At 36.5% G+C, this 18,252-nt stretch overlaps 1 protein-coding gene across 1 annotated transcript in view; it reads right to left on the bottom strand.

Moving 5' to 3' along the window:
- Positions 1-12,440: 12,440 nt before the first annotated feature.
- JMY (junction mediating and regulatory protein, p53 cofactor) overlaps positions 12,441-18,252 on the bottom strand; it is a 142,760-nt gene continuing 136,948 nt past the window's right edge. Inside the window, exons 9-10 of the mRNA XM_007943455.2 lie at positions 13,698-14,298; positions 12,441-12,748 (exon numbers count right to left, since the gene is read on the bottom strand). Of these exons, the coding sequence (XP_007941646.1) occupies positions 12,441-12,748; positions 13,698-14,298 (909 nt within the window). The remainder of the gene's footprint in view (positions 12,749-13,697; positions 14,299-18,252) is intronic.

The raw sequence follows: 18,252 nt of genomic DNA, 5'->3' as shown, positions 1-18,252 counted from the left end.
TGGGGCAGTTCTCTGTCCCACAGTCTTATTGGTTTGCTATGTGACAGAATTAACTTGATAGCGATGGGTTTTATGAGCTCAGCAAGATCAGGATGAACTACAGAGTTACAAAGAACTAAGGAATGCCAGTCAGGTCTGGATTTCCAAAAGTTTTCACTTCTGTCTTACTAATGCCAGCTAACCTAACAGAGGAGGTCACCCAATAAGCCTACTGCAAGCTACCTGTATCATGGCTCTCACAAGGATGAGTTAGGTAAAAGTAGCATTCTTCTCAAGTCCTCAGTGATAGCTGTATTCATTTATTAAATTTATTTAAGTTTAATTCAAGAGGCATAAGGCTAAAACTCTATTGAGTCCATTCTTTAATTTTCACAGTAAAAAAAAACACCTAGTCGTCAATCCCTCTGGTTAGCTTTAGGTTATTTACAGATGGAAAATACACGGAACAAAGGCCCTTCCTTGGGATAAATGTCTCATTTCTTAATACAGAATGCTGGAGCTGGAAGGAAGTGCCAAAGTCCACCCTGTTCGACCTATCTTTTTTTATAGATAACTACATTCAGGCATCTATTACGGTCTTAGTCCATGGTACAAGCTGTTTAATGGGCATAGCTAAGGCAGAAGAAAAAAAGAAAACAACCAATTATGTTGTGGCTGTCCTCACGGAGGGACTAGACAGCCCTACTTAAAAAAAAAAAAAAAAAAAAACAGTAACAAAAATTCCATGTAATTAAGGGGACAAAACTCACTTGGGCTACCTGGGTAGAAATGGTAACTGGGAAGCAACTGGGGACCCAAGACCTTTAAAGGACCCTTATTTTTAGATGTGTGTCTTTAGATGTGTGTATTGGGGGACTGCCATCAAGTCATAAGCAGGTAAGGGTAGATCCACCTGTGCTCCAGTTAGTCCCTCCTGATTCCAATGGCCCCAAACTGTCTAAAAGGAAAGTAATTTAAATACTTTCCAATTGTGGAGGACACGATTTCCAAACTATGTAGATATTTACAGCAAAGGCATAAATAATCTGGGTGCACACATGGTTAAGCGCATAGTTGCTAACCAGAGGCACCTTCGAATAAAGATCTAGCAATCTATTTCTGAAAAATCAGTCAATGAAAATCTTGGGGAGCACAATTCTACTCTGACACACATGGGGTTGCCCTCAACTGAACCTGACAGCAACTGGTCAACACAACTAAAGCTGCCATTAAGATTCATGCTGACAAACAGTGCCCAGAAAGAGGCCAAGTGTAGAGATGCACAGTCTTTGAATCCTGTTCTGCATGTTATAGCAAATGTACAACCTGCTTGCTCTTCTATTTGAAATGAAGTGAAAATATCCAGCACCAAGGCTATGGTAAACAAACAAAATCAGGAAATTCAAATAAATATCCTTTATTAAAGAAAAAAAGGAATATTGTTAAGCACCAAAACTGTATGTTGTTACATTGCATGTACAAGAGAATGGTGATTGCATTACGTGTTGTACAAGTACTTAACTCTGAAGTCATGAGTGTAAAAACATGAAATACAAAGCAATATAATAATTACAATGCAGAAAAGTTGCACTAAAGAGCAAAAGGCAACAATCAAAACAATTATTGGAGATTTCATAGTATTGCTATAAATGCTTGCTTATTTTTTCTTTGTACTTTTAATACTTCAGAATGTTAATTGAGCATATTTATGTACTGTAAATTTGCAAGAGTTGACATTTATAATACACTGTCCATTTAATGTAACGGTGTTAAAGCCATCCTTAAAAGCTAAGCACAACGTGTTAGTGTTTTGCTTCTACCTTTATAATATTGCACAAAGCTAGTAAATGGTGAATCAGTTGCCATTAAAATTTTCATTTGCCCAGAAGGCTAAAAAACATGTCAGTTTCTTTACCCCTAATGGGTTTTATCCATGCAAAATGATCTGTAGCCTTCCATTTTTCATAAACTACATATTATAGTTTCACACTTGGCAAGACATACAGTACAATGAGAAATTCAATGAGACTAGGGATTCTGCCAAAGTTGAAGAAGTCATTGTATGGGTTGCATTGTCTATCCTTCTTGGTTCACAAAAGAAGGAAAAATGCCACCTTCTGACTATGGAGACTTCCTAAAATCAGTGTAATTAATATTGGGAGAAGTTGGATAACTTGTTACAACTTTTGATAGTTAACCACAGAACATGCACATTAAAAAGAAAACAAAACACAAATTTCCCTTGTGAAATAGTGAACTGAACTCTATTAGCCAATACCTATACCTTTTATATATACCGAAACATCACTTGTAAGGACTTTCCTAGTCACCCCTGATTCCCCAAACTGAGCCACTTTAATTGTACTTGATTTTAAAATAAAATCCTCTAACTCTAAAACAAAATGACTGCTTTGAGATTCAGTGTGTGAAATAACATTCATAAGATTTAACACATCAACCTCAGAGGTTTCTGTACATGCACTTTACAGTGGCATAACAAATCTATTTGTAGAAAGGGACAATTATAAATTTGGAATTCAGAGTTAATGTTTATCTGAAAGACTTCCATCAGTTATATTCTAGAAATGCCAAGCTGTACATTTACTGTGGACAACAATTTTTACAATGAACACTTTTTTTTAAAATAATTCAACAGGCAGTCATTTAAAACACACCACACACACACACACACACACACACAATCCAGATTCCCTCCCACCTTTAAAAACCTCTGTTTACATATAGAATAGTTTAGGCGGTAATATAAATTCATTTTGTAGGAAAAGCTTTTAAATTACACTATATTTATAGGATAAAAAATACCACTGCTTTATTTTACAAAGCAATGAAACAGACACTTTTCTTAATGTGCTTTAACTAAAGAGCACTTTGCAGCAAAGTTCAGAAATAACTCCTGAAGTGACCAGTAGCACTAAATAAATGCAACACGCTCCAGCAGCAAGGTGCTGCCACTTTTTAACCTCTTGTCTATCTGAAATAAACCTTGTTGGTCAATCCCTTAACACTAGGCAGAGTTCTTTTTCTATGCTAAGCAATAAATGGGAAATAAATGTTTAAAATGCACATTAAACTTTATATTATCATTTAAGTTCAGTGCAAGAATTAGATAAAACTTATTAAGGTTTCTGCTTTATTAGTAAATAGCTGCATTTGAACAATGCATCATTTGCCATAATTTTGAAATGTTTTATAGCTGCTCAATGGCAAAAAGATTTGAAAAAAAAAAAAAAAAACCAAAACAAAAACAAAAACAGATAACCTGGTAAAGTGTATGAAATTTCCACTCCCTGATAGGGCCTATAAGGACCTGATAGTACTTTACAAATTTGTACCCGATGTTAAGTACTTAATATTTAAATTATAAAGCTTGAAAAAACCACACACAACAACATTACACTTGGTGAAAGAAAAAGCACTGACTAAATTTATACAATCGTACTCAATGAATATAATTTAAAAAAGATATTTAGGGAATGTATAAAATCAAACTGTATTCACTGTATTGATCCCATTCCAGATAGAGAGGAGTTGCCTGTTAATTTTTGTTCCACTGATTTAAGAGTTTTAATTCTGTCTGTTTGTTATGGCCAAAGTATGCTTTACAATTTAACACATTTAATAGTGTAAGTGGCCATGCCATGTGTCACCAAGTATTTCTTCTTAACTTAGCTTCACCGAAACATACAGGGTAATCAAAGTGCTAAGAATTTTCTATTAATGAGAAAAGCCCACTGCTGTCATACTACACCTCACCAACGGTTACAGTTGGGTCTAAGAGTGTCTTTAAAAATGCATTTTACAGAGATGTTTCAGTCCCACAATAAATAAATAGTGGAATGATTGTTTTTGTGCTGCTCAAAATAAATGAGTTTACAAATACATGTTAAATAAACATGGTAACCATTAATCTTTTAAAAATCCTCTATAGCCAGGCAATTTTTCATACTGTTACACTACAGAACAGGATTTTAAACCATTAGAAACACTTTCTATACATGCTACATTGATTACAGATATATAATTTTGGATGCATTTGCAGGAGAAATATTTGAATTTGACATTCAAGTGAGCAGTAACATTAATCTCAAAACATCCCCAAGTCATCATCTACTTGTTTTCCTTTTATAAATGTATTGCAGATTGGTAAATTAACTTCTAAATTGATTCAGCACAAGCAAGCAGCTGTTTGTGGATTCGTAACACAGAAATGATACATTAACAGCAATGTAACTGTCAAACATTTTGAACCATACAAAAGTACAGGGAAGTTTGGAGCTGAAAACATGATCACCTTAAGTACCATCATAACTAAAGATACATAAATTTAATATTAAAGCAAAAAACCTTTGTTTTATGAGAGGCAAGAAGGGAAATTTCACCATGCTTACATAATTTTTATAGTACTTTGAAAATACTTTAACATTAACATGAGTGCTCAATTGATCTCATCTTGATGTCAAAGCCATCCTTGTTACTTGAAAATTTACTATCTGTGACTAACTCCAGAGATTTATAACCTGCCAAAAAAACAAAAAAAATTCACTGCCATGAAGCCAATTCCAATTCACAGAGACCCTACAGGGCAGAGTAGAATTGCCCCACTGGGTTTCCAAGGTTGTAAATGTTTATGAAGCAGCCTGCCTCGTCTTTCTCCCATGGAACAGCTGGAGGCTTTGAATGCAGATCTTTTGGTTAGTAGCTAAATGCTTTAATCATTTTGCCATCAGAGATCCTTTTATGACCTTCAGTAATTTGTAATTTTGTGGAAAGAAATCTGAATCAAGAGACATGGAAATGGGTGTGTTGGAGAAGTTATTTGCCAGACAGTGAGTACAGGCTGCTGCCAGTGAGGCTGTGTTTGCTTTAAACTACTTATCTTCAAATACAGGCTACTGCTAATGGTGTTCTCATGGGGCATAGACTTGTGGATGCACCCTTACAAGGGTCAATGGAGTTCTGTACACCCTCCATTATTTGCTAGAGACCTGTCACATGCTGCAGGATGACAGACCACAACACCTTTTTATAAGTAAGCCCATCTCATAACAGAATTCCATACTCCCTCTCAATGCACGAAGGTTCCAGTGTTTTTGCTATTAATTTGACACTAGATCCTCTTGTACTTTTCTAAATTTTAATAAATGAAAAACTTATGAACATCTAAAGGCATAAAATTAGTACAGGATTTTTTAAAGGTTTGCCAACTTACTAAAAAAAAAAATAAAAATACAAATATACTACCATTCAAACCAATCATTCTTTGGGTTAAAAGCACGTTTTATGTGAAGGTATATAGGGAAAAATAATCATCTCCCTTGAGATTTCTTGAGATAAAGATTAAGTTTATATATTAGCTCTGTATTTCTTATGCTCCCAGATTAAGAAGTAAGCCTTGGAAATAATGCTGGGAATAAAACCAATGTATAGGTGTGCACTGGGTCCACTGGGGCAACATTCAACTGCATATATGGATATCATGGTTCCATATATATATATATATATATTTTTTTTTTTAAAAAAGGAAAATAGTTTTGTTTTCATCATATCCCTCAAATGGTTTTAAAGATTCCAATCCCCCAGAGAGAATGAGCAGTGAAGCTCCAGGGTGCATCCTCCTTCTTCTCCTCCTGGCTTTATTCACCTGCCCAGCAGCTGTGCAGACCTTCACTCCTGATGCAGGGCAGGGCCCACTACAGCCCCTCTGCTCCTGCTGTGGGTGCTGGAGGTGCCGGCTGGGCCAAGGGTGCTTGATTGCAGCTCCTGGCAGCGGCACTCAGGGCCGCCACCACTAGCTTAGCTTCCAGCACCTGCACACCAATCTCTGCGGACACCACTCTGTATTCCCTGTGTGGTGCCCCCTCTTGAGCCTGGACATGCACAAAGTCCACCTGGCCCAGCCACATTCCCAGCAAGGCTGGCCTCCTGTATTCAGTGAATACAGCTCTCCACCTTTGTCTGGTGGGCTCCCATAATACAGTAAATTTATGGGGATTTTACTATGGATTTTCATGGACTGCCTATATATAATATGGTGTTCACACAATATCCAAATTGCAAACATCCTATTTCAGAGAAGGTATTGTGGCTAGTAAGTGATACCTACCTGTATTGTGAAAATCCTGTGCAAAAGCTCCTAGACCCATCAATAAACATCTTATTAGTATTTCCAATGGGAAGATTTTGCTTTATATAACTTGTTAACAGAAATTTTTCTTCATACTTATTTTAAAGAAATTTGCATTTTAAAATAACACGAGTGTGAGTGTTTCTTTTTCCTCCAAGAACACCAATTTGTACCCATTGGAAAGCTTTGACTCCAGCACTGCTTTCTGGGTCTAGGCTAGACAATTTTCTTATAATACGTTTGGCAGAATTACAGTGTACAAAGTACTGTAAGTTAGGTCCAATGCATCTGCCTTCCTTCAAGCCCACACTGTCCTGCTGAAAATCCTTAATGCTTCAATTCATATACAAATGTACACTGTAGGACTCCATCACAGCAAAACCAGCACCTAAGCTACATACATTATTTTTTAGAATTCAGTGACAATAAAAAAGACTCTCTAGCAAAATTCTACTGAAAGCATTTGAAGATAAGTGAAGTGTCAGCCAAGGAAGCTTTTCCACCTGGCTACTTTCTGCATCTTTGTAGAGCACACTTTTTCCACTGTGCAGCATCAAAATAAAAACTTATATGGTGCAAGATAAAGAAACTTAACATCTGCATCCCTATTGCTGAATCTTCTTTTTGATTCTCAATAGGAAAGTCACGTGAGTTATAGTAATCAAGTAATAGTTCAAACAAAAAAAAAATAATTTGAAATATCAAATTACAAAGTATTGCTTCTCATAAACAAAGATACACATAAAATTTAAACCATTATAAATTCAGAATTACGAAGAATATTTAAAGGAATGGAAATTTTTACTTCAAAACCTTACAAAGTGTAAGACTGTGTGGCCTTCTAAAAATATGCCATGTTAAATAATGTTGTGGTAAATACATTAATAGGTGTATCTCCATGGTTATGAATCTTTTCAAATGTTGCTGAACATCTTTATGAAAATTCCTTTGGAGATGAGTACTGTGGAAATTTTAAGTGCATTTCCATCTGATTTTCTTTCAAGTCCCATCCTATACCTATCATGATAAACTTCTTTTTCAGAGTGTCATACTATTTATATAAGCTGATATGGAAGAAGCTCTGTATTTTTCAAGCAGATGACTTTTCAGTGCACTGACAGATGGATCTCAAAGCAGCCCCAATACAGCTCACAGAAGACCTCACCCCAGTGTTCCTCCAATTCATAGCAACTCCCTAGATTAACTGGCCACTACAAGTATATAATTAGAGGGTGGGGGTGGAGGAAAGGGGAACGTGCTTAAAAACCAGGACTCTCCAGAAGGCCTTTTCTTCATTGTAGTCAGGAACATTGCACATCTAAAATTCATGTTAACTGCTATCTACTGGAATGACTGGAAAAGTGATAACCTGCCAACTGTGCTTCATTTCACATCACTGGGCCAATACAAACAATTCCACTGATCCAATGGAATCCAATTGGGGAACCAAGTGATTAAAATGTTATTCTCCAAAACAATAAGGACTGATCTTCAACTGTAGGTATTTTTTCTTCTTTTTATTTCACCTGTTTACAAACAACATGATACAATGTGTTAAAAAAGATATCTTTTAATGATTATATATATGTTCCCTCCCACTCTGCAATAATCAGGCTGAATGAACACTGATGGATTTTTGTGTCCCAGTTAAAATTTTCTTATAAACAGTCATTTAGACAGAATGGTGTATAGGAAGCATTTCTTTTTTTTTTTTTTTTAAAGGATATATTTGTATTCTTAAAACAATAAAAATGAAAATAATTGAATACAGATTTTGATTACTGTTAAAAAGGTTGGATGTTAGATACATTTCCACCTTTATTGTTTTTACTCTAATATTTTATGTCAAAAAGTATACATTAAAAAGGTAAAAACAATCTACCTTGCCTCATAAGCTCATAAACACTATTAAGTGGTATCTTTAAAATTCACTCGTGAGTATGTTTCTGTTTTGATAGTCTTAGAGGACAGGACTAATACACTCAAACCAAACTCCCTGCCATCAAGTCGATTCTGACTCACAGTGACCCCCACTGGGTTTCTGAGGCAGTAAATCTTTATGGAAGTAGACTCCCCATCTTCCTTCCATGGAGTGGCTGGTGGGACAGAACCACCAACCTTTTGGTTAGCAGTCAAATGCCTTAGGAACTGCATCACCAGAGCTCTTTAGGGGACATGACTAAATATTAGTCTTTAAATGGATGCTTTGTCAAGACTTTTTTTAATTCAAAGTTGTTGTGTTTGAGATCTATGAGCTTATCAAGGGCAAAGGAGCATATATATATATATATATATATATATATATATATATATACACACACACACACATACATATGTATATATATGTATATGTGTGTGTATATATATATATACACACACACACATATACATATGTATATATATGTATATGTGTGTGTGTGTGTGTATATATATATATATATATATATATATATATATATATATAGGGAGCTCTGGTAGCATAGTGGCTAAGACACTTGCCTGCTAACCAGACGGCTGGCGGTTCAAACCCACGAGCCACTTCTCGGAAGGAAGGTTGGGCAATCCTACTTCCGTAGTGATACTGCCTTGGAAACCCAAGGAGGGGTCGCTATGAGTCGGGGCCGACTTGACAGCACACAACAACAACAACAACAAAAAATATATATATATATATATATACCACACATACATATATATATATATATATATATGAAAGACCTACCTATCAGGTAAGGGCCGACATTCATATGAATAAGTTACCACTTAACTGATTACAGTTTGGGACTGACTTAAGATTGTATCTACACATGGCTACTGAGCATTGAAATGAGGCTAGTGTGACTAAGAAAGTGAATATTTATGTCATTCAATTTAAATTAAAAATATGAGATAATATAAAAGTTTAAATTATTATTAAATAAACACAACTTCATTGTTTTAATAGGACTTTTCACTTTATCCACTGAATATTTACCATCTTAACTGAGAAGTGTATTATGTGTAAAATACACACTGGATTTCAAAGACATGGTACCAGAAAAAAAAAAAAAAGCAAACTATGTCGTTATTTTTTAAATGTTAATTACATTTTGAAATAAGATGTTTCCAAAATCAACAAATCAATTTTTTATCCTTTAAAATAAGCTTATTAGAAAAAATAAAAATGATATATGTAGTTTACATATTTCTATTAGACATAATAGGTTAAAAAAAGGTGCTCCAGGAAACAAATCAGAAACTGTAAAGAACGTGTATATACTGACATACATTTGTTTATGTTTAGAAAGCCCCTTGAAAAACACTGTAAACTCTGGCTATCTCTGGCAAGAGTTTCTAGAGGTGGCAGGGGAAGCAGAAAAGGTACTTTAAATTCACTTTTTACTTCATGAAGTTTTAATAACTTAGCTCTTTTAAAAGAAGATTGTAGTTACCCAAATGATTTAAAAACTAACAGGAAAGAAACCTATTAATAGGAAATAAAAATTACAGCCTTTTCACAGCAACTTACAGAGAATTATCTAAAAGGTCAGAGCCTTGGAATTCTTCTCCAAGACCATGAAGCAGATAGATATAGCTCCTTCATCACTGCTGGCTCAGATGGCAGAGACAGCAGCTAGTCTATGGTTTGCCCTTGGCTTAGGATAAATTCAGTCTTTTAAAATGCCTTTGAAGATATATGAGCGTTTTATAGTTTCTCTCAACATACATTAGCCATAAACAATCAGCCAAAAAAAGAGAAAAAACTAAAAAGTTTTAAGCAACTTTCCAGTGGTATAGATCATTTGTAACATCAGCAATAAAGGCAGAAGCAACAGCTAGAAGCTACAAATAACATCCCAGCCACCTGAGCATAGAAGTGCGGGTACAGTATAAATGTGTTGGGCAGTATCTGGAGGGATGAGAGAAAACAGACAGCGAGAGGCTTGCCTGAGCAGCTGCTGATGCGCCTGTACCCTGATGAGGCCATGACAAGCCAGCTGTAATGAAGGGACTAAACACACATTCATGTGACTGCCAGCTGTGGAACTGACCAGTTAGCACCAGGATGGTAGTTTTAGGCATGTACTTAGCTGTACACTAAAGAAGCTACAAGACAAAGAGACAATGCAATAGGCAGCAAGAAGTGTAAAGCAGAAGATAATCCATAAATATCCAGCATGGAAAAGAATGTGAGTCAGATACATCTAGCTCTCTAGACACATTCACACATGGAGTAGGCACACTGATATATTTATATTAGTCTGCAAAGAATACTGTACCTATGTTCATACATAAGCATAAATGGTTTGAAAGTAGTTTGGGATCAAAAAGAAGTCATGTAAAGTGACTGATGATTAGGGCCTCTATACATAAGAAAAGGAGCTCTGGTGGCACAGTGGTTAAAATATTTGGCTGCTAACTAAAAGGCTGGCGGTCAGAACCTCCAAAGGACAAAGATGAGGCAGTCTGTTTCCATAAAGATTTACAGCCTTGGAAACTCTACGGGGCAACAGTTCTACTCTATCCTATAGGATATCACTATGACTTAGAAGGACTCTATAGCATTGAGTTTTGGGTTTTTATACATAAGAAAAGGAAATATACATGGGAGAACAGAAGGGGTGTGTATGCTCAGGGAGCAGGAGTGCATAGGAGGGAAGGACATAGGGAAGAGGTGGCTTCTGGGGAGGAAGTGGGAAGAGAGCTGTTGCATTTACGGTCAATGTCATGAGACACAGTGTATGTGCACTGCTGTATAGAAGATGAATTTGCTCTGTAAACTTCCACACTAATCACAATAAAATTAAAAAAGGAAAGAAAAGAAAAGATAAGGGATACAAACAGCCTGGGACCCACAGCATGAAGCTGTACTACAGCGTGTTGGCTGAACCATGTTAAAGGTATGTGTTTTTCACTCTATTTGTTGTGTGTATGTTGGGGGGTGGGTGGGTGGTAGAATCTAGAGTAACATTTTCTTGATGGGCCTATACAGTTAGCTTTTCTGGGCATGAATTGGAATCGACTCAATGGCAGTAGATTTTTTTTGGGAGGGGGTGTGTACCCAGAACTCATATTAGAACTACTCATTCAGAATCTTTGGAGTCAGGGCCAGGAAGATTTTTAATTAGCTCTCCAGATAATTCTTATGATGAGGCAAGATGAAGAATCACTGTGCTAATGAGTAAGTTAATTATTCCCCTACTTACTTCCTCTAGAAATAAGAGTCATCTCTCTTTTGTTGAATGTTGTAAAGGCCATAGAAACATATTTCAGCAAAAGATCATAATAATTAACACTTTTGTATATTTGAATTATGATATTTCAGTTACAATCATAACCAATTCTACATACTAGTTAATTTATAGCATATGTTATCATCCTTACTGATTCTCTATATTTAGCATAACTTGTACATTGTTCTGTAACTGTCTTAATAAAAAGTGGTAAAGTACAACTTTCTATTACCTTAGGTCTAGTATATGTGTAACCAAAAAGGATCTTAATAGCAGAGGCATATTCAATAGGACCTGTATTAAATTTATCTAGATGATGTAGAAACTATGACAAGCTTTTGTAGCTTTAAAAGCTAAATAATCAGACAATACAGTATTGTTTCTTGAGTGAAATTAGAAAACTCCATGTGGACAACGAATAAGAGATCAAAATTTAATATGCATTATAGTTTATAACCAAAATAACTCAATTAGAAAAAGCCTTTTCCTATTCTTTAAGGGCTGGAATAAGACCCTCACTTTACTTGAGATACAGATGTACTGTAGAAATGTTGAATAAGCAGGATATAAAAATTATAGAAGTTATATCCTGAGAAGTGCTTTTCTGTTACCTTAAGCTTTCAAGACCGAATTATTTTCTGCTTTAAATTTTTTGTTAAAACCATGTGTTTTCAGTAATGGAAAGCATTTGGAATGAGAGTTTTTTTTTTGAGGTAATACAGCTTTTGATACAATTAGTGGGACACATATGTGCTGGTGCTGAGGTTGGTGAGAGGAGGCATGTTTTTTCAGGTTCAAACAGTTATACATGCCCCTGCCACATGGCAGCATGCACTAAAGGTGGGATAGCATCTTCATACTAAGTCCCAAGACTAGAAAATGTAGGTAGACACTATATATGTCCCATGGGTCATGAAAGGGTTAAGTATCTAGGAACTATAACACTATGTAAAACCTGAAGTTTACAAATTTATGATCCATGCTACAAGCGAGCTATATAATAAACAATATGCCTTGAACTCAATTAAAAATAAGGGACCCCATCCTCCTATATAAAAGCCATGCTACTACATGCTACTGAAGAAAATAAGGCCATTTACTTGTTAGTTTTCCCAGTCTGTGCAAGGCAAAACCTCCTCTTCATCTTCTGACTCAGGGGATGCTTCTTTAATTCTTCTAAGAGCTTCATGGATGCTCCGTGTTAGAGGGTCCGTATCGGGCAGAAGTGTGAAGGATTCTCTCAAAACTTCCTTCTGGACTTTCTTCAATTTCACCCCTTTCCTTATTTGTGCCAAGATATTATTACTATCATCTTCATCAGGAAAAGGACGCAGAGTTCGCTGTTCAACCTTTTTCAGGTGAAAACTGCCACGCTTCAAGGAAGCTAGCACCTCATCCATGGGTGAGCTCACTTTGGAAAATGAAACAGAACAGTTAGAGTTAGCATTACATTTACAGTCAAACTGTTAAACCACTACAGCTTTAGACTATGATAGCTCAGGACAATGAAAATGCAACCTACAAACAGGATCATCAAATGTGTGCTAGAGCAAAGGGGATCCTAATTACTTGTCCTTGTTGAAAAAATCCTAAGGCTCAAATTCCATGCCCAGCATTGTTGGTATTCCTCTATCATATACCAAAAGCAGTAGTCTTAGAAAAATCATGGAGAGATTCCTAAAGGATTTCCATTACTAGTCTAATCTTCAAATTCAGTGACAGGGTTACACATTTTAAAAATTAAATCTTTGATATGTTGGTGACTGTGCTGTATATTTCTATTTAGTTTTATATGTGAATATAAAATTTTCTCCCTGTGCAAGCTGAAAGCTTGTCAAGGACATAGTTTTTTTTATTTAATTTTTTAAAAAAAATAGTTTTATTGAGGTATTCTAAGATGCAATAATATCCTCTATTCTTCTTTGTCTCTTTATACAAAGAGCAGGTCCTCAATAAACATGTGACCAAGTATTAAATGGTCTTGCCACTGTCTTTCCAATGTGACAGTCCTGACGAGATGAATTATCCTTTCTGATGCAATTTTCTTATGTTCTCCAGGCTTAAAACCAGAACTTCTATCACAAAACAAAAGGATCACCCCTGTGCACTACCAAACAGATGAAGAATCAGTTCAGAAGACATATTTTTATAAAGTGCCTGACAACAGCTCAAGAAGGTACCCATCTCTGATGATGTTGGTTGATGTTGGTAATGTTAAGAATTCTGTTACAAAACTGTTTGTTATCAAATATTGTTCAAAATATAATGTTTAAGCTTTGTAAGGTCTTATGAAACATAAAGTCCTTTAATTATACCTCATTTTATACAAAAGATAAACATTAAAATATCTTTTAAATTACCTCTCCTCCTCTGCAAACCTTCTGTGGTCTTTTTGAGCTTCTTCCTGGCACTGACCAGCTGGGTGCTGTCAAAGAGGTGTGCTGAGGGAGCACTTGCAGATTTTGGGATCCTCTTCTCGTTCCCCTCCATTCTAGGCAGACCTTTCTCCAGTGTCTCCGTAGTGCTGTCCTTAGCAACAGGCAGAGGTGGTGGTGGGGGGGGAGGGGGAGGAGGTGGTGGTGGGGGAGGTGGTGTGGGAGGAAGAGGTGGTGGGAGTGGATCTATGGTAAGAGAACCTGGTTCAAGGTCATTATTAGTCAAAAGTGGAAGCGATACAGTGGGAGGCAGTTCAGAGGTAACACCACAGAGAGGTAATGAAGTGGCTTCAAGTTGTGCTAATGAAGGTTCTTCAAGCTGTGCAAGGCTCTGGGGTTCTGTGGCCTGTGATAACCCAAGACTGCTTCTTCCTTCCTTTGCCTCTTCAGTTTTCTCTTGTACCTGGTGTGCTCCTGGTACAGAGTCACACTGATCCTCGCAGGGCACGGGACTTGCTGTGCTTTTTCTTCTTGCGTGAGCCAGCCGCAATCTGGTTGATTTAAGTATGACTTGCCCAGGGTACCGCTGAAAAATCCAAAGTTTTATCATCAAACCCTTTATTACTTATTCATCATCAAATCCTTTATTAAGGCTTTGTTTCTTCTTAACTAGTTAATGAGTAAACTGTTCAAAATTACCATGTGATAAAAAAAAATTCTTTAATGATTAAAATTACTAATTCATATGTGGAGAAAAAAGCAATATAAGATATAAAACTTACACTATGTCAAAAATACATAACTTTCTGCATACCAGTAGCTTAAGAAAGTTTTGTTAGTTTATGTATTTTTCAATGGTTGCAGATAAAATTTTAAAATATTAATATATATTTTTAATAAATGTTACTTACCATTTAAAACAAGCTCCAGTAACAATATGTGCATTTATAGTAGACCAATGAGAGGGGATACAATTTTTTGGAGTACTTATATATAAAGAAGGAGCTCTGATAGCACAGTGCCTAAGGCATCTGACAGCTAACCAGAAGGTTGGTGGTTCAGACCTACCAGCCACTCCATGGAAGCAAGACTGGGCGATCTACTTCCATAAAGATTTCCGCCTTGGAAACCCAATGGGGGTTGGCTATGAGTTGGAATCGACTCAGTGGCAGTGGGCTTGTTTTTTCTGTTTTTCATATATAAAGAATTCTTCTTTTTATATCTTTAACGTAATAAAACCTACCTTCAATGCTATTTGGTGGACAACAGTTACTCAACACAAGGCTTTTCTAGTTTGGACCCTATGTAAAAATGTTTTCTCTCTTTTTTTTTTTTTTAACTAACAAGACTATGGATGAGCTTACTTCATCCATAAGGTGATCCCACTGTACAAAGTAAAGGTCTGGAACACTTTAATCCTGAACTCTATGGCTTAATCACAGTTGCAAGGAGATATTTAGATGCTGAGGTATCAGTGCCCATGTCATGGCTTAGCCTGGCAAGGAAGGCATTTCCCTTGGGGAAGCAGGAGCACTTCTCATATATGTTGATCCACCCTCTGTCAGTGGTTGTGTCCATATAGTACCAAAACAGATTGATGTACATGGAAGTAATAACAAATTAATGCTTGAGCTGGATAAAACTCAAGGGGAGTCCAGGCTTTCCAGAGACCATGATCTTATACTACTGAAGCCATGGACCAAGGGTCACATGAACATTAATTCTGAAAACAACCAGAGGGAAGAGAGCCATGCAGTCAAAACAAAACACAGACTGCCATGGGTATAATATTTTCTAAAGAACAATCACAAGGGAAAAACAGGTTTCTTCAGACAAAGAAAGCCTAAAACAGCAACATGTATATCATTGTTATATGTTGAACTGTGTCACCACCACTTCCCTAAATATGTATTAAAATACTAACACCTATACCTATAGATATAATCCCATTTGACAATAGAGCTTTTCCTTGTTATGTTAATAAGGCCATATCAATGTAGAGTTTGTCTTTTTTTTAAACATATTATTTTATTGGTGAAACAGTATTTATCTGGTGAAAGGTTATACAGCAAGTTAGGTTCACACCAGCTGCTCTGGTGGAGAAAGATGTAGTCTGCTTGCATAAAGATTTACAGCCTTGGAAACCCTGTGGGGCAGTTCTACTCTGTCCTTTAGGGTCACTGTCAGTTGGAAATGATTTGATGGCAATTGTTTGGTTTTTTGGTAAATAGGTACAAAATTATAATCTGTCTCATATAACTCAGTTAAAAGAGTAGCTCTGTTAGGATTTTTTTAGTTGCTTTTATTCCAACTAATATTTGTCAAGGAGATGTCAACAGGAGACCTGTGTTGTTTTCTTGACCAATTAACTGTAGCCAATTACTTTTCTTCCCTTTCATAAAGAAGTAACATTCTATTGAGTTTTTGGGTGAAAGTTCACACAAGTTAGGTTTCCATTTGACAATTTCTGCACAAATTGCTCAGTAACATTAGCTACATTTATCACAATCTGTCAACATTCTCTGTAATTGTGTTTCATTGTTCCTTTTCCAGTACTGTAGTTTCTCTGCCCCCTTAGGTTCTCATTTTTGCTTTTAGGTAATGGTTGCCCTTTTGGTCTCATACAGCTACTTTTAAGTACAGTACTGATCTCGCAAGTACTTTGTGTACCACTCTGCTATTTCACTAAAAGGTGATCTATCGAAGGGATAGGATTCTAGGTTTAAAGAATGTCTCACAGTGAAAGTTCAGGAGTCCTCTGTTTGTTACTGTTCCAGTTTGTCTTTTTTTTTTTTTTAATTTCAGTTTTGCTTCCTGTTTTCCTCTCATTCGATCTAGGACATTTACTGTGATCCTGGTTAGAATGGTTGGTCAGTAGTGGAAGCCTAGCACCATCTAGTTCTGGTTTCAGTGTAGATGAGGTCGTGGCTCATGCAGATCTCTTTCTTTTCTGAGCTTCTGGTTACCTTTTCACTGTACTACTCCTAAGCTTTCAAATCCAGAAAACCAATCTTGGAGGGTGTTTGGTTATATCTGAGGAATATCCATATTTATGTTTTCAATGAATATATTTGCCTGCATCCACACTTATATTTATATGTACTTATGGAGCTCTGGTGGCATAGTACCTAAGGCATCTGACTGCTAACCTGAAGGCCAGTGGTTCAAACCCACCAGCCACTCCTTGGAAGGAAGACTGGGCAATCTACTTCTGTAGAGATACCACCTTGGCAACCCAAGGAGGGGTCGCTATGAGTTGGATCCTACTCAATGGCAGTGAGTTTGATTTTTCTTAAGGAGCTCTGGTGGTGTGGGGGGTAAGACATCTGGCTGCTCATCTAAAGGTTGGTGGTTCGAACCAGCAGCCTTTTATGTCACTGGCGGTTAATTCTTAGGTTTTTTTTTTTTTAATCAGTTTGAGGGCTATTGGAAATGGTATTGTTTTCTTGATTTTTCTGAGTAATCTTTTTTAGAGTAGAGAAACCCAACTGATCTTATACCCTACAACATTGTTAAATTTTTCTATTAGTCCCAACAGTTTTCTTGTGAAATCTTTAGGGTCCTCCATGTTTAGGATCATGTCATCTGGAAACAGTTTTACTTCTTCCTTTCTAATCTAGATACCTTTTCTCTTTCTTGCTTATTGTTCTGGCAAGGACTTCCAATAAAATGTTGACTAAGAGTGGTGACAAGGGAAATCCTTGCTTCATGCTAATTCTCAAAAAGAAGACTCTCAGCCTTTCTCCAGTGAGTATAATGTTGGCTGCTGGTTTTGCATAGATGCACTTAATTTTGTTGAGAAATTTCCCTTGTATTCCTATTTTTCTGAGAGTTTTTATCAGGACAGTGTTGAATTTTATTGAATGCCTTTCATGCATCACATATATGAAAGGCTCTGGTGGTCTGGTGCCTAAAGCATCTGACTGCTAACCAGTAGGTTGGTGGTCAAATCCACCAGGCACTCCATGAAAGGAAGATGGGGCAATCTATTTCCATAAAGATTTACTGCCTCAGAAACCCTAGGGGGGTCGCTATGAGTTGGAACTGACTTGATGGCAGTGAGTTTGAGTTTTTTGGTTTTACATGATAAGGTTCTTTTCTTGGTTTTATTTATGTGGTGGATTACATTGGTTGGTTTTCTAACACTGAATCACCCTTGTAATCCTGGAATAAATCCCACTTGATCATGGTGTATGACTTTTTTGATATGTTGCTTAAGTCTGTTGGCTAGTATTTTGTTGAAAATTTTTGCATCTGTGTTTGTAAAGGATAAAATCAAAAGCCATACTCACTGCCATTGAGTTGTTTCTGAGTCATAGCAACCTCATAAGATACAGTAGAACTGCTACATAGTATTTTCAAGTCTGTAACTCTTTACAGAAGCAGATTGCCTCATCTTTCGTCTGTGAAGCAGCTGGTGGGTTCAAACAGCCTACTTCTTGGTTAGCAGCCAAATGCTTTAATCAGTGTGCCATCAGAGCTCTTGTTATTTGCGGTTGAGTCGGACCTGACTCATAGCGACCCCTCCTTGGGTTTCTGA

This window comes from Orycteropus afer, unplaced genomic scaffold, assembly GCF_000298275.1.
Source record: "Orycteropus afer afer isolate SDZICR_OR568_19922 unplaced genomic scaffold, OryAfe1.0 scaffold00107, whole genome shotgun sequence".
Taxonomy (NCBI): Eukaryota; Metazoa; Chordata; class Mammalia; order Tubulidentata; family Orycteropodidae; genus Orycteropus; species Orycteropus afer.
The sequence above is the reverse complement of the archived record's forward strand: the minus strand, read 5'-3'. Positions and strand labels throughout refer to the sequence as shown.